General features: G+C 51.5%; 3 protein-coding genes across 3 annotated transcripts in view; 1 reads left to right on the forward strand and 2 right to left on the reverse strand.

The window, feature by feature from the left end:
• On the reverse strand, positions 1-2,889 carry LOC309580629 (fibrinogen-like protein 1-like protein; the record flags this gene model as incomplete). Its single annotated transcript, XM_082294743.1, has 3 exons — positions 2,771-2,889; positions 1,230-1,295; positions 1-629 (listed from the first exon to the last, which is right to left on the reverse strand). Exons 1-3 carry the CDS (start codon positions 2,877-2,879, stop codon positions 1-3), a joined length of 804 nt encoding a protein of 267 aa, XP_082150869.1. The 5' UTR covers positions 2,880-2,889.
• Positions 2,890-5,747: 2,858 nt separating this feature from the next.
• On the reverse strand, positions 5,748-15,964 carry LOC309580475 (fibrinogen-like protein 1-like protein). Its single transcript, XM_082294481.1, has 4 exons — positions 15,847-15,964; positions 8,374-8,468; positions 7,094-7,630; positions 5,748-6,252 (listed from the first exon to the last, which is right to left on the reverse strand). Exon 3 carries the CDS (start codon positions 7,614-7,616, stop codon positions 7,131-7,133), a length of 486 nt encoding a protein of 161 aa, XP_082150607.1. The 5' UTR covers positions 7,617-7,630; positions 8,374-8,468; positions 15,847-15,964; the 3' UTR covers positions 5,748-6,252; positions 7,094-7,130.
• A 419-nt stretch (positions 15,965-16,383) lies between these two features.
• BAZ1B (bromodomain adjacent to zinc finger domain 1B) overlaps positions 16,384-20,416 on the forward strand; it is a 45,130-nt gene continuing 41,097 nt past the window's right edge. Inside the window, exon 1 of the mRNA XM_082294932.1 lies at positions 16,384-16,598. Coding sequence (XP_082151058.1) covers positions 16,486-16,598 — 113 coding nt within the window. The 5' untranslated portion in view covers positions 16,384-16,485. The remainder of the gene's footprint in view (positions 16,599-20,416) is intronic.

Below are 20,416 nucleotides of genomic sequence, written 5' to 3' on the forward strand. Positions count from 1 at the left end.
CTAGCAGTAGGTGGTGGGTTTGATGAGGATGGCCGAGGCTCTGCAGTTCCCCTGGCACAGGCTGCCCCATGTCATGCCCCCTTTGAAGTTCAGACGCACAGAATAACACGCCGAGTACCACCACCCACCCCCGGAGCTGGTGGCACAGTTCCCGCTAGAAGTGTCCTGATCCCGATCTTTAGCAGAGAACTTCATGTTGTCGTGCATGGTCGTGGTGCCCTTGGAGGCCATGGCATCCTCTGCTGTCCCCGAGTGCGCTCCCAGCCTCAGCTGGTAGCCCTGGGACTCATCACCCAGGCTGAACAGGTTGTAGTCTGCGAACTTCATGTTATTTGAAGCATCCCAGATGGCAAACCTGACCTGGTAGACCTTCTGCCTGGTGATCTGGTGGATGTACTCGGTGCCCAGCCAGAACTCGGTGTGCACATTCCCAAAGCCGTGTTTGTAGGTGCTCCAGGACTCGTCCCAGCTGACTGGTGTATCTCTGTGGTTCCTCTGGATGACGGTCCAGCCTCCATTCTCTCTGCTCATTTCACAGTAGACCACGATGGTTTGCATTCCTGTGGGCTGGATGATGTAGATGCCACTGGAGCTGCTGGCAGGGAGCTCGCTGCAGTCCTTGGGCCAACCTGGGACATGAGAGAACGTTGGAGGACCAACAGGCACAACACTCCAGTCTGCTGTCCCTGCAACCTGGCATCCACTGCATCCCTGGGGTCAGGAAGGAGGAAATCTCATTCCCTTAGCGTTGGACCCTGTGGATGGTTGTGAAAGCCCAGCTTTGCTCAGAAGGGATATCCTCTGTGGACTTGTGGCATGTAAGTAACGGCAGCAGAGTCCTCTGAGATCACAGAATCCCAGAATGGGTTGGCTTGGAAGTAATCTTAAAGCCCATCTTGTTCCACCCCCCTGCCACGGGCAGGGACATCTTCCACTAGACCAGTGCACTCCAAGCCCTGTCCAACCTGGCCTTAACACTTCCAGGGATGGGGCAGCCACAGCTACTCTGGGCAACCTGCGGCAGATCCTCACCACCCTCATTGTCTGACATTTCTTTCCCATGTCCAAACTGACCCCACCCTCATTCAGTGGCCTTCATGTTTGGAGTAGCACATGGAGTTCTGCTGAGGCGCTGGGCTGGCTGCTCCCCAGGCTGATTGCCAACCTGCCACCACTCTGCCCTCATTCCCTACACCCCTCCCTGTTCCCTGGGGGATGTGGGTACTTACTTCTGTGGCTCTGTGCCTGCCGAGGGTCAGCTGCCTGCTTCTGCTGGATGATCCCTCCAGCTTCATCTGCATCAAGAAAAAAAGGAATGAGAAGAGCAGCCCTGTGCCACAGCACAGAGGTAAGTCCAGCCCCCACAGGCTATTATTTCCAGCACTGAGTTTTTTATAGGACATTTCAACGATGACACTTGGCTCATTTTTCTTCCTGTGTGGTAGTTTTTGGTTGGAAAATCTTCTAAAGGATCAGAGACTAGGAACGGGAATGCTGCAGCCATCAAGCAGCTGCCTATTTGCTCCTCTCAGCAAGGAGCAGACGGCATACCTGAGTAGAACCACGGAATCGTGAATGATTTAGGTTGGAAGGGACCTTTAAAAGACCACCTAGCCCAATCCCCCTGCTATAAGCAGGGACATCTTCCACTAGAACAAGTTGCTCAGGGTAGTAGTGATGAGTACAAGGATGTACAGAGAGAGAAGGATCAGGAGGATATAGACCATGGGTGCTCTCAGACCAAGATCAGACTGCTTAGAGCTGTTGCTGTTGAACCTGCTTTTCAGTGATGAAGGATTCATATGTTCATTCAATCCATAAAGAGCTCCAGAAACCTTCAGAGTGTGAAGGTGATGCCATGAAGATTTTTTGCCTTTTCTTTTATACCCCTGTTATACCTTTTTTACAACTTCTGTATTCCTGGTGCTTTTTCCCTACATTCTTGGACTTGTTTGTCAAGCTAAGAGACTCAACGTTTGAGAAGCTTCGTAGTTAGGGATCGGTGTGCCCCAGACCCCAAGGTGCTCTCCAGAACACATTCTGTAAACTAAAATAGAACCATCCAGGGAAAGGCTCCTTGGGGAGGGGGACTCACTTGAGCCTCTCATTAAGGAATCTTTAATAGATATGCTAATTAGTAACACCTATAATGTTATACCCGATCTTTTAAGGGGTATTCGGCAGGGTGCATTTCGATGCACATCCTTAAAATAAATACCAAGATAAAATCCCTTTTCCCATTCTAACCATGTATGACTCTTGATTTTAAGACCAAGAAAAGGCATCAAAGGAGCTCACAGCTATGAGAGAACGATTCTCTGTTTAAGAGAAATCCCAGCACCCATCTCAGTAAGAATGGTTCCCTGAGAGCCTCTGGAATTGTGACCTCCATCAGTGGTTTGATGAGGTTTTGGGACTGTTTAGCCATGTGCAAGCTTCAGAAAGCATTCTGGTTAGTCACTTATACAAAGTCTCTCTGAAGTTTCAGGCCTGTGAATGGACTATACAAATATATGTGGGAAGAGAATATATAAAGGAAGAGAAACAGTCTGTCTAGAAAAAGCTGCCACATGCAATCTTATCAATAACAAAGAAGGTTGAATTACCAAATCTGGTGATGTTTGGTTAAGATATTAAATTAGAGGAAGATTTTATCAGGATCCTTTTATTTCCACAAGAGTATTTTCCACACCTCCCTTTCTGTGCAGAGGAGAGGGCTCCTGATGTTTGGATGAACAAAGTTTAGGGATGCAAGACAGAAAACACATACCAGGAAGAGGCCCATCAGAATGGATATTAATGATTTCATCCAAATCTGCTTTCAATCTTTCCAGGTTTTCGATGTGGAGAGCAAGAAGCGGGGATACAAGGGCCAGCATGGAGGTGAAGAACAGAGGACTGTAGTGACGAGCAGCTGGAGAAAGAAGATACACAGTGAATCCGGGAATGTGAATCCTCTGGAGGAGAACTGATGTGTTGGGTTGTGGGTATCACTGGTACATAAAGATACTCAGGAGCTAGTACAAGAGGGATAAACAAAGCGCAGGGACCTAAGACCTTGGAAAGAAAGGCAGGGATGCCCAGCTGCACACAAAATTCGCCCCATCCCATCCCATCCCATCCCACCCCATCCCATCCCATCCCATCCCATCCCATCCCATCCCATCCCATCCCATCCCATTCCACACTCACCCATGCTGTCTCTGTTGGGATCCTGTGGAGTGGGGGAGCCGAGTAGGTCTGGTCTGGTGGCAGCATGGCCAACCCTGATGTTATATAGAGCTCATTGGTGAGGTGAAGCAGCTGATCAAATAGCAGTACTCACCCATTCCTGGAAATTTATGGTCTGTTTGTCCTCTGCAGGTACCTCTCATGTACCATCTGTCGTGCTTCTGTGGTAAGGGTTCCTAGCAAATAGCTGCTGGGGTTCACAACAGGATTCCACAACAGGATTCCACAAAACCAAGAAAAGCTCTTGGTAACAGTCCTACCAGGGCCATGGGAGGGGCCCCTGGGGTCAGCCAGCAGGTCAGGGGGAGGACCTGCTGGTGCCACTGAAGCACTGGATGAAAATGGGGACCGAAAGCAGAGGGAAAGAAAGAAGAGACTCCAGCCTGGTGCTGGGGATTTACCAAAACACCCTGCACAGATGTGACCCAACAGCTGCAGCTGCTGCCTGATGCACTGGCTTTCTCTCTCTCAGAAAGCATCCGAGCTGGGGTGATGCCCACACACACACCATGGGGGAGAGTAGGTGAGCAGGTAAGCAGAGCCCTCCTGAGCCTGTTTCTCCCCCTCAGGACATAGGGGATAAGGGCAGGGAGTGTAGGGGAAGGGGCACTGCATGACCACCAGGTTTTTGCTCGGAGCTGCCACAAAGCATCCAGGGGTCAAGAATGACCCCTGGGAAAGGTTGTTGACCTTTGCCCCAGCCTTTGCTGATGAAGGGCACAAGGTATCTGTGTCTGCAGTCCAGCTTTGTTTGTCAGTGAGGTGAGATAGTCAATCCAAACAGCAGAACTCACCCATTCCTGGAAATTCATGGTTTGTTTGCCTCCTTCCACACACACCTTTTCTCACGTGCCAGCTGTTGTGCTTCTGTGATAAGAGTTCTCAGCTGCTGATGTTCACACAGAATTCCACAAAACCGACAAAAGCTACTGATAAGGGTTTTTCTTGGGGTTGTTAATACTTATGGGGTTTGAAGCCAAGCCATGTAGGGACATTCTGTCACCTGGCCAGGCCAGAAATCTCTGTTAGACACCCTCCAGGTCTGTCCACCTCACCTGGTGCATCACTTGAGGGGAGACTGTGCTCTGACGTTACACATGGGATTCCACACACACAGAGAGCAGCAAAAGGGCCTGACCCCTGCTTCCAGTGCCATATATAACCTGGGACTGTAGCATTTGTCTTAGACACATTTCTGGCAGTCCAATTTCAAAACAGATGAGAAAGGTCTCCCTAGCCCTTCCAGCAGCCCCCACCCTATGCTACACAGGAGCAGGGCTGGCTCTCTGCACTCAGCTGGGCACCAAGTAGCAGCCCCAAAGCCGAGGTGCCAAGCTGTGCCTGACATCCCAAACCATTGGCCCTGACTGCTGTTACCCCTCAGTGACATCTTCATCCTACAGCTATAAGGGAGGTCCCTGCAGCTGGGACCACATGGTGGTCCCCCCCCAAACACTGCTGGCCCTTGAAGAAGCAGTGACAAGGCATGGATGGTCTTGGAAGTGCGAGCCCAGCCAGGGTATCTGGAGGTCATAAGGAGAGCTGAATTATGGAAGGAGGAAGAAGAAGGGACCGAGCCTCCCCCAGATGGGGACCTGCATCCGTCCCTTGCTCCTACCCTGCCCTCACTGTGGGACCTGCTGCCCAGGAAACCATCATCTCCCAGCACAGAGAGTGCACTGGAGCCAGATGGACACCCAGCGCTGGTGATGGACACCCAGTTCCACCAGGACCACAGCAGGAGCTGGAGGTCAGACGGCAGGTCAGGGGGGAGGACCTGCTGGTGCCGCCCAAGCACTGGATGAAAATGGGGACTGAAAGCTGAAGGGAAGAAGGAGACAGAGGCTCAGTGCTGAGGGTTTACCAAAACACCTTGCACAGATGTGACCCAATAGCTGCTGCCTGATGCACTGGCCACGAGAGAATGGAGATGTTCTCTCAGAGAGTACCTGGGCTGGGGTGATGCCCACCCACACACAATGGGGGAGAGCAGGTTGGCAGAGCCCTCCTGAGACTTGTGGAAGGGGTACTGTGTAACACATCCCGGCAGAGAGCTCAGAGCTGCCACAAAGCATCTAGGGATTAGGGATGGCCCCTGGGAAAGGTTGTTGACCTCAACCCCAGCCTTTGCTGATGGAGAGCACAAGGCATCTGTGTCTGGAGCCCAGCTCTGGAGCTGATGTCTGGGCAGCTCTGCAGGGAGGAGGCTGAGACAGATCCAGCTGTCACAGAGGTGTTGTGTCATGCTGGGAGCCGGGGACTTTTGACAAACCACTTCCCATAGGAGTTATTCTCTTTGATCTCCAGATGACCCTAGTCTTCCTTCCAGTTCATGCTCCAGCCCATCTGTTTGCCTTTCCCCCTCCTTCAGCGATTTTATTGACCTGCAGCACTTGGTACATCTCCAGGAAGATTTTAACTCCTGGGCAGGTCAAATGAATTGCAGGTGATAAACGCCCCGCAGCTGGGAGATTTGGATTACTTTATTTTTCCTCAAGATAAAATCTTGAGGCCTCTTAGTATATTGAGCAAAGACAAGCCACCAGATGGGCACACAATGATTAATGCTGTGAGATAATGTGCTCACACAGAGGAGGTGTGTGTAGGGACAGACGTGGGAGTGAAGGGGCCCAGCGTGGACACAGGAGCAGCAGGACTGGCCAGCAGCACGGTGGTGATGGATGAGTCCTCCTCCTCTTTCTCATGGCTCCTTTCCTGCAGGACTTGCAGCTCCAGGGGATACAAGCAGAAATCCAAGCTGGGGGACAGCCGTGGAGACCAAGGGAGTGGGAACGGATGAGTGTGTCCAGCATCCATCCCACTCCTTTCCACCCTGCCATTTCTTTCTGGTTTGCTGCCGCTGCTGGGCTGCTTTCCTGCATTCCTGTGAGCTGCATCTTCTGCACCTGGAGCACCAGGTCTTACACAACAAGCTCAAGTGCAGGGCTTTGAACTATTTGCTCTGGATGTCCTTACACAGATTTACTTCTTTCCCATAAAAACATCCTTTTGCCTCTAGACCTATAGAAAAAAAAAAAACCCCAAACCACTTTTAGGAGAAACATGAGAAAATGTAAGCACAGGCTGTCCCAAAGCTGCAGCTCCCACTACCCTGGGAGCCCCCTGCTCCTGACTGTGCCCTGGCTCTGCCTTTCCTGCTCAGGCATCCGGAGGGCTGCCCAGGGATCTTGATGGTGATGGGCACTTTCCTCCCCAGGGTTCCAGGCTGGGGGACCCTGGCTTCACCGGGACCTTGTCCTCCTGCCCACCGTGGTGGGTGCCTGGGCCCAGTATGTGCGACCAGTTCCTAGGGTGGTGAGTGTGGGCACTGGGGAACAGCCAGGTTGGGGTGCAGCTACAGGGAGTGGTGGTACAACAGGTGTGAGAACGTCCTGCTCAATGCTGTATGGAAAATCATGCTATGCAAAGCCAATGTCCATAAAGGAGACAGAGGAGTCCTGCAACTTATTTGAATAAAGGGAGAGAGTCCACTGGGGCACATGCCCACGGGGTTTTCCCTCTCAAGGTTTTGGAGGACGCAGCCTCCTTCAATCCTAAACTCCCGGCCACATGTTGCTGTTGCCTGAATGATTTTTGCTTTTATATATTCTCTATATTCTTTACACATATATTCTAGTTCTACTGTTGTATAGTTACACAGTTCCTAGCTAGCCCCAGTATGTTTCCCCACCCTGATAGGCAGAAAGACAAAACACATTCCAAGGCCCCTATCCTATCTTGGTTCTTCCTGGGAACCAAGGTTGAGACCAGCTCTTTGAGACACATTTTCATAAACAACGTTTAGTTCCCATCTGCGGGGGGGGATTTGGAAAGGGGTTGAACCGGGAAGAAATTGCCTCACCACTTATGCTCCTAGTTGGTGATTTTCGTCAGTTATGCTAATTTGCCCCGGAGCTGGTGGCACAGTTCCCGCTAGAAGTGTCCTGATCCCGATCTTTAGCAGAGAACTTCATGTTGTCGTGCATGGTCGTGGTGCCCTTGGAGGCCATGGCATCCTCTGCTGTCCCCGAGTGCGCTCCCAGCCTCAGCTGGTAGCCCTGGGACTCATCACCCAGGCTGAACAGGTTGTAGTCTGCGAACTTCATGTCATTTGAAGCATCCCAGATGGCATCACCCAGGCTGAACAGGTTGTAGTCTGCGAACTTCATGTCATTTGAAGCATCCCAGATGGCAAACCTGACCCAGATGGAAGACCTTCTGCCTGGTGATCCGGTGGATGTACTTGGTGCCCAGCCAAACTTGGTGTGCCCGTTCCCAAAGCTGTACTTGTAGGTGCTCCAAGACTCATTCCAGAGGATTGCTGAGCTCTGATGGTTCCTCTGGATAACAGCCCTGTCTGCCCCGTTCCTCTCAGAGTACACCATGATGGGAGGCAGTCCTGTGGGTTGGATGATGTAGACGCCACTGGGGCTGCCAGCAGGGAGCTTGCTGCAGTCCCTGGGCCAGCCTGGGGCAGGACAGAGGAGGATTGAACAAGCCCAAGGCACAGACAGACCTGCGGCTGACTCTGCAAGACCAAGACATCACCAAGCCCTGCCTGCCCAAAGAGCACAGATCAGGCAAACCCCATCCTCACCTGAGCATAAAACGCCCGTGTCCTCATCATGCCCACAGTTGCACTCTTCCCCATGCCCGCAATGAGCCCACAATGAGGACCCTCTCCAGCCCATTGCAGTTAATGTCGTCCAGCCAGAGTCCCAGATCCTCTCCCAAACTAAACGCTGCCCAGGGCTGATACTGCATTCCCCCAGCCAAGCTGCCTACACACCACAGAAGCATCCGTCATGTCCCAGGAGTCATCACACACCGTTGCCCACATGCTGCTGTACCAAACCTCTATCTGTCCCAAGTACTGGTTGGAGCCATTCACCAATCCTGCAAGTCCTCAGAGAAAAAGGCCTCAAGGAGCTGTCAGCGTGTGGACACAGACACCATGAACAGGCTTGAGCAGAGGCAGGTCTGAACATGACTTTAGAAAGGCAGAGTCAGCACCAGATTGAGTGTGACAAAGCGGCTCAAGGAGGGATTTAACAGGAGTTAAATGAAAAATGTTAGCAAAGTTCTCCATCCTTTTTTCTCCCTTATATCCATGTAAGCATTGTGATGAGCTTCGGTACTTACCTTCCTGGTGTCGTCAACATCTGCACATCATTGTTCTCCACCTGCACCTGGCCAGGTTTGTGATGTCACCCCTTGGCAGAGAAAGCACAAGGTCACTGCAGGGACACAAGGACATTTGAGTTTGCCAGTATTAGTTGTAAAATCCAGTTCTCCAGATGAATCCTTGTTATTCCAAACCCAAGGATGGAAAAAATGAGATGACACAGATGTCTTCCCATCATCCTGGAGACATCTTCCAAATAGGTACTTCTAACACCCTTTAAAGCCAGGGAGTTTTTCATGCGCACTCACAGCGAGTGAAGCCCCACGGCAATGCGGATGCCAGGACTCATCAGTTCAGCAGAACAGCACTTGGTTTGTGGTGCTGCAACACTTGACAACAGCATCTTCTTCCCTCTGCCCATAGCTTGGAAATATTTTGAGGTCAAGGCTACTTGTCTCATGAAATACCTTCCCAGGTGTTAGGCAGCAAAGTGACTTTTCTTCCTACCCTGTCCTAGTAATTTGTCTGTGGCTACAGGCTTGGCAGGTCTCAAACAGCCCCAATGACAGCAATTACTGCCCCTTCCAGTTTCCCACACCACGGGGAAAAGCCTGCAGGTCCTCTCTAAACTTTCCTCAGGAGGAATTCAGCAGTGTCGTGGTCTAGCCCCATGGCCCCACAGTGGCAAGAAGTGATGGGTGGCCTAGGAGAGGCTCTGGTGCCTGGGGAACCTGAAGCAATTCTTCAGCAGCAACCCAGACCCCATGCCCGGAGGATGGGGTCACCAAGCTTCCCCAAAAAGGGAAAACTGATGGAATCGCAGCTTGACACTGTCTCCCCTTGCCCAGCACAGAGTGCTGCAGGGAGAGCTGTGGGATTGGGCCCTTGGATGGGCGTCTCCGGCTTCTCCCAGTTCCCCAGTCACAGAAACACAGCACATGTGAAGGAGCTTCCCTGCCCATTCCTCAGCCTAAAATAAAATCCTGGTTTTAGGCCAGAGCAATTTCTTACCATGTAGGGGACAGCAAAGAGAGGGGAGAGGACCCTTTCCCAAAGGGATCCTTGGATACCAAAGGAAAGGTGGTCTGGTCAGATGCAAAGGCCACCTCTAGGCCCAGAAGTGCCCACAGCACCCTACTTGTTGCCCATATGGGTACAAAGGAGCTCCCAGCAGATGGGAGGATGCCCCATGGCTGTGTCTGACCCAAGGCAGGATTTCCCCTTGAAGACACACAACTGCAAGCAGGTGTTTCCTACCAGGAATTTGGGAAGATTGGAGTTGAGCTGCTAAATAGGGTTTGGCTGTTGCACACTCTTGGTGCAGCTGCCTGTGCTGCAGTGCCAGTCCCAAACCCTTGACTCAGGAGCTACCAAAATGTGCTAACAGGGATGGTATTACTGTCTCTGATAGTGAAACCGTGACTGAGAATATATAAGGATGTATATTTGCATCTGGGATGGCCATGTACTGCCCGAGCAAAACCACCAGCCCAAAAACATGCTTCAGGCTCACAGGTATGGAGTAAAGCTAGAGCCTTTTGGTCCAGCTCAAATGCTCACTGATGTTGGAAAGAAACAAGATTCCATCTGGCATCTGGATTAACTTCAGGCTGGAGCCGGAGAGCTGACTTGGAGACACCTGGGGATGTCATCACCCACAGCAAAGAGCATCTACAGATGTCCCATGGAATCTGCACCTGTTGTGTGTGCTATGAGCCAGGAGCTGGACAGTGCTCACTACCTCACTGGGAGAGGGTCAGTGATGCTGGGGATGTTTGGGCACATTCCCTGGAAGCCTGTTGTTTTCCCACCCCTGAGAGCTCCTCAGGTGCTGCTCTGCCCACCCCACCAGGGCCTGCCTGGCAGGGACACGATGTCACCTCAGCACTGGGCAGGCAGCCAGTTCCACTGGAGTGATTGACTGAAATCAGTTAGGGAAAACAGTGACAGAAATTTTATCATAGTCTCCTTGGAATATATCGAAGCAGCATCAGGCTTCTAACAGGGTAAGTACCGTAAGCTGTCCTGCACAGGGGAGCAGTAATGGGATATGGCTTTATGCAGATGATGGTTTGATGTATCTGGGCCACTGCTAACTAAATCCTCCCAGAAGTCCCCTCTCTGTGGCTCTTCCAGATCCTCCAGCATTAATCAGCTCTCCTTTTTCTCTGAAAGACACAAGGCAATAGGCTGCTTGCAGCTCCAAATGCAAAGCCCTGCGGGAGCTCCCCTCTGGGGAGCATCAGTGGGGACAGCAGGGTGGCAGCCTCAGCCACCCACCCACAGCTGTGTCCTGCTCCCAAGTCCTGTGTTATTTATGGAGGCCCTCGCCAGCACAATGCCCAGACAGCTGCTGGCACGAAGTCTAGCATTGTGTGGTCCAGCAGGCATTGGGATGAGGGCAATCCCTGGTTTTGGATCCTGGCAGGTCTAGCATTGTGTGGTCCGGCAGGCATTGGGATGAGGGCAATCCCTGGTTTTGGATCCTGGCAGCTACCTCGGGTGAGGGGAGAGGCATGTTATGACCCACATGGCCAAAGTCACATTTATGATCAAACTGACCTTGGAGCACGTGGGGCAGAGTTGGCTTCTGCTGGTTCACTAGCCCAGAGGAGCAGCATGGGGTAACTGGGAAGTCTGGATTGCCATGGGAAGGATGGGGAAACTGAGAAATTGCTTTAAGGTGTAGGAACACATGAGGAAACAGTTTTCAAGCACAGATCCCAAGAACAGCTGACAGATCAGCAGGACGCTGTGCCCAGAGATTGGGCACACTGACTCCCTCCTGTGTAAGTACAGAGAGAGTCAATGACCCAGAGAAGGGCTTTGCAAACCACCAGGTCAAACACCTCCAAGTGTGTTCAGAAGCTGCTGAGAAAATCATCAATGCAGCACTTCCTCAGGTGCCCTCAGGCCAGGCAAGCCGGGGCAGGAGCCAGACCAGCAGCATGGCCAGCCTGAACAGACCCATGTGTCACCTCTCCCACCACTCACCATCTCCTCACTCCTCTGGGTCACCAACTCCTCAGTCTTGCTCTCTAAACACGCATGTACCAGACTTGCAAATCTGCTTGTCTCTGAAGAGGGAAAATCTGGGAACATCCCCAGGGACGCAGCTTCATCTCCTACCTGTATTCAATTCATTTGCTCAGATAAATCCCCTTAGTTCCACCAGGGTTTCAACAGAAGTGGAAAGGTTATTTCAATTGAGTCCAAATGCTTCTCTTTTTCCTCTATGTACACCTTTCAACTTTAGAACAGCTCTTTTAAGTCCCAGTTCTTCTTAACCAGCCTTCAGCCAGAGCCAGGCATCAAAGGAAGGACTGTCCAGCCAGGAGAGCAGGCCACCTTTTCGTCTCTAAGTTTGCAAAAGCATCACGAGACAACAAATTACATCTCCAACTAATGCAAATATTTCATGCTGAAAGGGTTTTTCTACAGCATCCCGTCTGAGGAAGGTCTCGGGTGTGTGCCTGTACATGGGTTTATCTCTTTGTTCATACTCAGATGGCATCTGGCATCTTACACCTGTGATGTAAAGGCACAGGTCTTTTTTATCCACAAAGAAGTACTTGGAAAGAAGTTCTTAAGGTTGCAAACATTTGAAGAACAACAAAGTTTTCCATCCTTAAGTAAAAGTGACCAAGAAATAACTGACAACTTCAGTTCAGCCTTATACAACCATAAGCATTTGCAAAGTCAAAGATCACAAAGCATATACTAAGGAACAGAATTTCAAGAGGGGCATTTTTAGAATTGCTTATGTGGTTTTAAAGAGAAAAGAGGTTCATTCCCCAAAGGAGTTTATGGCTTTACAGCATGACTACAACCATCAGTTTTTGGAGTGCTGAACAGAGCATTGTGACAGCACTTTTCACTGTGGAACTCTGCTTCTACACTAAAAATAATCCCGAGAAGTTTGCTTTCCTGCTTTTAAGGTCAGACCTTTCCCTAGAAGATTCCCCACCCCAGGGATGTTCTTATTTAAGATGGCCTTTCTGGTTGGATCTCTTTGGGCCCAGCTATCTCCAGATTTAGAAGCTCTGTTAAAGTATATCTAAGACCTGAAGCCTCTCTGCAGGTGCTCTCTGCAGCACCACTTTCCTAACACCAACACTGATGATCATCTTCTGAGTAGAACAGTAAAGGGAAGAACTTTGAAGCTGCAGCCCCAGACGGACACCTGGGACCTGAGGCACATCAGCTTGTGCTCAAGGAGGTGACATTGACTGATGTGTTTGTTTATGCCTTGTGGAGAGACACCTGAGATGGGTTTAACAATGGATTTCCTTGATGGGTTGGACATTTTGCTAAGCAAACAGATCGTTTCCCAATCATCCCAAGAGTGAAAGCCATTCTAAGTGTCTTCTGCTCTGTAATGGCACAGCCAAGCTTGCAGTAACCCAGATTTAGATCCCAAGTTCTTGCTGATTATCTCCAGTGACCTCTGTGAAGGGCTGAGTATTGCAGATGGCTCCAAGCACCCTTCAAGGAGCTGTGCCCCTTCCTCAGCTCCACTGTTCCTTCTTCAAGCAGAAAAATGCGCCCACTGAGAACATTACCTCCAAAAGACCAAAGGCAAATGAGTGTGGGATGGGAGACGGAGAGAGGGCACAGCCCCTGAGCTGGGCCGGGAAGAGGCCAGAGAGCCCCAGGCAGGACAATGATGACTTGGGGAGGCTGGTGAAGGCAAGGGAGGATGGGAGGGGAAGGAAAAGAGCAGTTGACGGCTGTGAGGAGCACGGGGTCCAACGGTGATTTCCATCATGCACTCCCTGCTGGAATGCTAAAGGCACCAGCCATGGCTGGGAAGAGGCAGCCAGTGGTAAGGTTTCATGACAGTGGGCTCCATCCTCACAAAGACCTTTTCACCTGGCTGTGATTAAAGCCTTCACACCTGGAGGAGCTGAAGCTGCATGGACCTTGCATCTCCAGGTCCTCTGTGGTGATAACTCCGTGACAGTGACACCAACCCATTGCTGGAGTTTGCGCCATCAATACGCACCCAGGAACACCTGCCTGCTGAGCAGATACTGTTCTCACAGCTCACCACTCCAGCTTTAGTATCTCCCATAACAGGACAGACCACCAGACCCTGCAAGCGTGGCCATTTCCCTCCCCAGCAGGGCCAAACAAGCAGCCCATGATGGGATTTTCCTCTTCAGCCAATCTCTGGTGCATCTGGAGAACAGCTGCACACACTGTCCAAATGCAGGACTGCCATCTCCTGGGCACTGGGAGACAGTATGCAACAGCCTTGGAAAATCATCCTGGAGTAACTCAGAGGTCTTGAGGCTGAGAAGCCACTGTGACGGGCAGGTACTGCCCATGAAGAGAAACCTAACCTTTGGGTGCCTCAGCAGCTGCAGGGTCAATGAAAAGCTCTCTGGTCAGTGTATGTTTAACCTGTGCCAGGAACTACACACAGTTTCCCAGCCTGAAAAATGACTGGGGGACACCAGACCTTCACCAGTCCTGCACCGACACTGGAAGGTTGCCATACCTCAGATCCCAATGGTTTGCCACAGAGGAACAGACACGTGGCTCCACGGTGGATGTGCAGGCACAGGCAGCTCACCCTTCCATCCCTCCCTTTGGTCCTGCCTCCCTCAAGTCCCTGCCCTCCCTCCAGCTCCCCCAAGGCTGTTTCCTGCCCAAGGACTAGCCCTGTGCCTGCCACTCCCCAGGGTCAGACCCCTGATGTGTCCCCACAGTGTTGGAGCTGCAGAGGGGCTATATTCACTCAACACTGCCTTTCAGCTGAGCATGCTCTTCTCAAAATTATACTGCTCAAATTATACTGCTCCCCAAATTCTCCCTCAGTTCATTACTCCAGTTTTCCTTCTCCTCCCCCCTTTGCCCTGCAGCCTAGAGAGGCAGACATACACCACGTAGAATTTCAGCTCAGATACTCTAATTTCTGACAAAATGACATGGAATGAAGCCAAGCTCTATGTGAAGTACCACAAGAACCTGCTTCACTGGCTGTGAGCTAACTGTGCTTTCAAGCTACTCCTACAGCAGCACCTTACAGGGGTAATAGGAATCCTCAACAACCATTCTTACACTCACTGATGGATTTATGGCACTAAATATCTGTTCTATCTGTTATCTGGGTACTAAACAGAATCCCAGAATCATGGTATGAGATGGGTTGTGTTGGAAGGGACTTTAAAGATCATCTTGTTCCATCCCCTGTCGCTACACCAGGTTGCTCCAAGCCCTGTCCAGCCTAGCCTTGGACACTTCCAGGGATGGGGCATAACTTCACTGGGAACATGTTCCATTGCAGCAAAATACTACTACTACTACCACCACCACCAATAGTATGAGTGGACACTTATGTTACAGCATTACCATTCTTTCCTGCCTGTTTACAATGCTATGGAAAATACAGTGGATTTTTGACTCCAGCAGACACTGTGCTCTGTGCTCCGTTATGCAACTGGTGTGTTCCAGGGATACTCACAGCACAAACTTCTTCTCAAGATTACACAACACCTCAAATGAGTGTGCACCCAGGGAAGTTAAAAGCTTTTAATACTTCACCAGCAGAAATGATGGGATCCTCATTCCCATAAAGCAATCCGGTAAACACACGATAATAATCTGATGATTACATCTACAATCTAGAGAATATCGTGCGAGATCCAGTTACTCTCCTATCTGCTAGGGAAACGAATAACACCATTAATTTTGTTGCTCCAAAGCATAACTGGTCCCAGTTCATACATCCCCTTGGGTCAAATCACCCATCATAAACAGCCCACCCCATGCAGGGGGGAATCTGAGCATCCATCTGCCTGACACAGGGCACGGTTAAGACTGGGTATTGGGAAAAAATTCTTCCTTGTGAGAATGGTGAGGCCTTGGCACAGGTTGCCCAGAAAAGCTGTGGCTGACCCATCCCTGGAAGTATCCAAGGCAAGGCTGAATGGGACTTGGTGCAACTTGGTCTAGGGGAAGGCATCCCTGCCCATGGCAGGGGTTGGAACAAGATATGTTTAACCTCCCTTCCAACCCAAACCATTCTGGGATTCTATGATTCTAAGCAGTTTGCCAGGGCTGCTGCTTCTCATCCCGAAGCAGCCACAACAGGGCTGTAAAAAGCAGACCTAGTCCTCAGGGCCATGAACAGCAGAAACTCAGGATCCCTGGAACACATTTGCACATTAAACAGAAATCCGCTTTCACAATCCCTGGGAAAGAAGTATGAGGTCACAGCTTCTGCTCTGACTGCTTTAGGCAGGCAGTGCTCGAGCTGCTGCCCCTCCAATCCCCGGTAAACGTTCATGCCACAAAAAACTCCCCAGACAACATTTCTTATAAAGAAAAAAAAAAACCCCATAAACTCACAAAACCCACTCCACAACTCTCGAATTTTTGTCTTCCCTCCAATCCCAGAAGCAGCACCCACGGCGTGGCTGGGCCTCCCTCCCCACTACCCTACAGTCCCCAGGCCGCGGTTCCCGCCTCCTCCTCCTCCTCACCCGCCCCGGAGGCCGGCCCGCCAGAGCCGCCGCTCCACTTCCCCGCACAGCGGAGAGACCCGGCGCCAAGGCGGCACCGAGGAAACGGTGAAAGGCCGCGCCGGCGGGCCCGGCCCGCGGCTTCCGGAGAAGGAGGCGGCAGCCGCCACAGAAACCCCCACAATGCCCCGCGCCAGGCGCGGAGGACAAAGCCCGGCGGGCGGCCCCGCCGCGGTCCCCGGATGGGCGCGAGGAGGGGCGGGGGCTGGGACGCGCTCTGATTGGTGACCGCGGGGCCGGGGGGGCCGGGGTGCGGTTTGATTGGCCGCCGCGCGGCAGGGGCGGAGGGCGGATAACGGGGGGCCACAAAATGGAGCCGCGCGCTGCGCCGCCACTTACATAACGTGACCTCTCACCTCACCGCGCCGGCGGGGCGGGGCTAGGCGGTACGATTGACAGGCCGTGCGGCCAATCCGCAGCCGGCGGAGCGGGCGCCCAGCCAATAGACTGTCGGCGCCGCGGCGCGGAGGGTGGGCGCTGCGGGGCGGGGCGGCACGGCCGGGGCGCGCGCGCGGGGCCGGTCCCGCCGCCCGCCGTGAGGGGGAGCGGAATCTCCCGCCATTTTTCAACCGTCCCGCCCGGGCCCCGCCGGGTCTTACCATGGCGCCGCTACTCGGCCGCAAGCCGTTCCCCCTGGCTAAGCCACTGCCGCCGGGGGAGCCGGGCGAGCGGTTCGTCATCCCCCACACGCAGGAGGCCTTCCGCACCCGCGAGTATCCGCTGCACCGGGGGGGCCGGGGCGGGTCCCGGGCCGGTGGGGCCGAACAAAGCGGTGGTGGGGCCGGGCGGGGAGTGGGACCGTAACGGGAGCGCCGCGGGCGCTGCACCGGGCTCGGCGGGGTCGTTGTTCCCTGAGGATCTCCGGAGCAGGTTCCAGGCGGGCGGAGGAAGCGGGACAGCAGCTCCGCGGGCTGGAGCGGACCGGGAGCGGAGCTAACGGGGACCGGGGACCGTCAGAGCAGGCTGTGAGAGCGATTCACGCACTCCTGGAGCGGGTGCGGACATTGGGGTCCCGAGGGTCAGGAGGACACTGGCACCGGAGGCTTCCGTAGTCCTTAATTTCTAGACAATTAAACAGCGGCAGGAGCTCTCCTTGTGTACATCCCAGGCGTTCATTCTGAGCATATCTCTTCCTAGGCTGCTTTTGCATGAAAACCACTTTTCTCTCTTTTTTTTTTTTTTTTATTTCTGCGTGTGACAGCCGTTGATCGCAGGAAGTGGCCGTGGGCCAGGCAGGTGACTGTCACGGAGCTGCGCGGCAGCAGAGCCACTGTCCGGGTCCCCAGCAGGGCTGAAGGGACAGGACCTCGGCGCTATAACCTGCAGACTTGCTGCTTCAGAGGCTGGGTTGGTGTTTTCTGTTACAAAGATCAGGATCTGAGTTGAGAACTAAGGAAGGGCTGTAAGTGAGAGGGAATGCATGGATATAGGAAGGAGGTGTTGGCAGTGTGGAAGACAAAGGGGCTCCAGAACTTCCACAGTCCCTGTGTTGAAGAGTGTCTTGTTTCTGCAGTGAGCAGAACAGGCAGAGAAAGCCCCTAGGAAGGATTAAGTGGCTTTTGAAGAGGAAATGCATCTCTCGAGTGCAGATAGGCATTGTTAATGCAGTCAGCCCAGTAAAACAAGGTTAGGTGGAGTGTTGGAGACTTGCTTTTTAACTGTGTTTCAAATTAAAGCATTCAGTCTGTGATGCCAACCTGCTCTTTTTGGTGTATGCAAACTGAAAGTAGCTCAGTCATCCACCTGACCAGGCAGTTCTTTCCCTGTGAGGACTGATCAGCGATCAAAAAGACAAGAGTTTAAGCCTAAATACTACTTTTGCAAAAGAAGATGTGTCTTTAAGGGTCATCTGCCTTGTCAGAACAGCACAGGGGAGTTCTGGGGTTCCTTCTGAGAGCACCGTTTTTTTGGGTGGCTCCTGTGGATCTTGTGAGTAAGTGGAGGACATGTTTCTGCAAACACTTGGGTGGTATTAAAATTAAGGGGAAAAAAGGATAGTTTCTCATCCTGGGCGGGTGGTGGTGTTAGCTGTATGATCAGAAGGAAAGAAAAAACAAAGGCAAGCACTGAGGTTCTGGAGAGATGCTCTTCTCTTGGAGGAAGTACTTCATGGGGTGCTGTGGGAGGCAGCCTGGCATGTTCTAGAAAGTTCATCTTGGCAGACAGACGTCATGAAGCTAAAAAGAGAAACCAAGCAATGCTGGGTTTCTGTCTTGCCTTGTTGACTGTGTATAATATATGCTAGGCCAAAAGTGGAACAGAAAATTGCAAATGAGCCAGTAAGCTGGAAGGAGATGTTACCCAAGGAACACTTGGAGGGTTTTTTTGGTCACTTCTATTTATCCTACATAGTGTTGGGGAGGTGTGCCTCTGGAATATGGGAAGGGCCTACTCAGAGTGTGCCAGGAGGTACCTGAGTCTTCACCCAGTGTTACTTATGCCAAGACCTGGCAGAATATATTCTCCTGAATTTTTTTCTATCTTGTGAAATTATTGATCAGCCCCTCCCCTAAAGACTGTGCAGGTTCTTATAACTGCACAACTACAAGTGAGGCACTTGTGGCACTTTTGAAAGACATCAAAAGTTCTTAAAGCTTTTTTTTGTTGTTACAATTTGCAGTTCCTGCAGATTGGGTCACACAAAAAATGGGGACTATGGTGGTGTGCATGAGGAGAGACATCTGCCCCTTAGGTGTGTGTTATGGAAGTGTCTGGCAGCAGTAGGAGTGGAATAAGCTCTGGTCAGCAGAGCTCAGGTGTTTATTTGAGTCTTTTTCCTTCGTAGCTTTATGTGGCTTCCTTTGACTGCCAAATCCTGCAAAAACCTTCTCAGAGAAGCCCTGCTGTGTAGAGCACTTTGCATCCTGGCAAAGCCTAGGGCCCTGCTAATCGTGTGGGTGCGGGGATGGCGGATTGCTGGGCAGCCAGAGATAGACTCATCCTTGCAGGAGCTCAGTGGGATCTGCTCCGAGCTACCTCAGGTGTCAGGAAAGTGCTTTGCACGTGTACAGTCCTGTCACCAGTGCAGCTGGTGCTGCAGTCTCCCAAATACCCAGTGTGCCCTAGTGAACAGGTACAGCCCATGCTCAGCTGTGGGCATGTGGGTCTGCTGCAGCATGGTTTGGAAAACTGCTGCTGGATCAGGAGAGATGCTGGGTTCAGAGAGCTCAGCCAGCCTGGGCTGTTCCAGCCAAAGTTTTGCCTTAGCTTCCAGCGCATAGTTTTGGGAAGCTGTATTGTCTCCTCGCCAGATAAAAGCCTGCTGTCTCTCTTTAGGCTAATACTTCTGTATGGTGTCAGTGCAGGGAAGAAGAGGGGTTGGGCCGGGTTTGGCAGGTTAAAGGCTGCTGCTCACATCCTCACATGTGTTACTGGCCAGACAAACTCTGCCTGGAAGGTGGCAGCACCAAGGCACTGTTCTGTCACGCTCTCCAATTGCAGAAGAACTTTGCCGCACATTCAGGGAGTAGTACCTTATAAATGTACCCACCTTTCTGGCAAGTTTACCTTCCTGGCTAATACGAGTGCAGACAATTCAGATACGAGTGAAACATTTTTGGAGTTGATATTAATGCTCTCCCAGAAATTACTAACTGAGGAAGAAGTAAACTTTTTATCTCCTCAGCAGCTCTTTTGTGCAGTGGATAACTTGGTTACTTTTAAACATCTTTCTTTAAAAGGGTCCCTTGTTTCTACTGTAATTTTGTTTGTACTTTAATTTTGCTGCCTTTCAGCATTAAGTGATCTGCAGTGGGATGCAAACAGATGTGATGTATTAACAGCTATGCAGTGGGTAGTCAGCAGTTTCATTTAAAATACACGTTATTCATAGGTTTTTGGGGAATGTTCACAAGTAGCTGGTGTCCAGGGGTTTTTTTATTTATTCCTGTGTTGGGAATTTTTGGCAATGGCAGCTCCAGCTGTGTAGAGGGATGGGTTGGTTATAGCATACCAGGGGCGTGATGACTTGCAGTCCTGGATCAGACCTGCTTAACAATCGGAAATTTCTTGGGTTTGTTTCCAGTCTGAGTGGAGAAGACAAACAGCGTATATGTAGTGGAAAGTTTGAGCTATAGTAAACTTTGCAAAAACATCCTCCTGCATTTTGGCTTTGTGCTGGCCCCAGGAATTCAAAGCAGGACCTGACCTGGAGGTTCTGGCAGAGCACAAAGGCAGGGTCAGCGCTGTGGGACGAGTCTGGAGCCCTGGGTAAGGAGTGTGTCCAGGGTCAGTGTTAGATGAGCTGACCAGCTGGAGGTGGAATTAAATTGCATGGAAGAGGCAGATCTGAGCTGAACAGGGAATTGCCATTATCTGTTGCTTCTAAATTCCAGACTGGTCTGGGAAATGTGAGTCCTGATATGGTGAGGTTAAGCCTGTTCTCATAGATGTGTAGAAGGAGGGGAACATTCATAGGGAAGAGTCTCTTGGATCTCCCATATCTACTGATATGAGAAATGATGTTAGGGGAAAAAAAATGTGTCATTCAATTATGTTTCAACTGGAGATCAGCATTTATTTGCTCTCCTTG

This window comes from Coloeus monedula (assembly GCF_965178545.1).
Source record: "Coloeus monedula genome assembly, chromosome: 20".
Taxonomy (NCBI): domain Eukaryota; kingdom Metazoa; phylum Chordata; class Aves; order Passeriformes; family Corvidae; genus Coloeus; species Coloeus monedula.

What these genes read in the sequence shown, in the direction of transcription:
- LOC309580475 (XM_082294481.1), bottom strand. Translation starts at nt 7,616, where the DNA reads ATGGTGTACTCTGAGAGGAACGGGGCAGACAGGGCTGTTATCCAGAGG.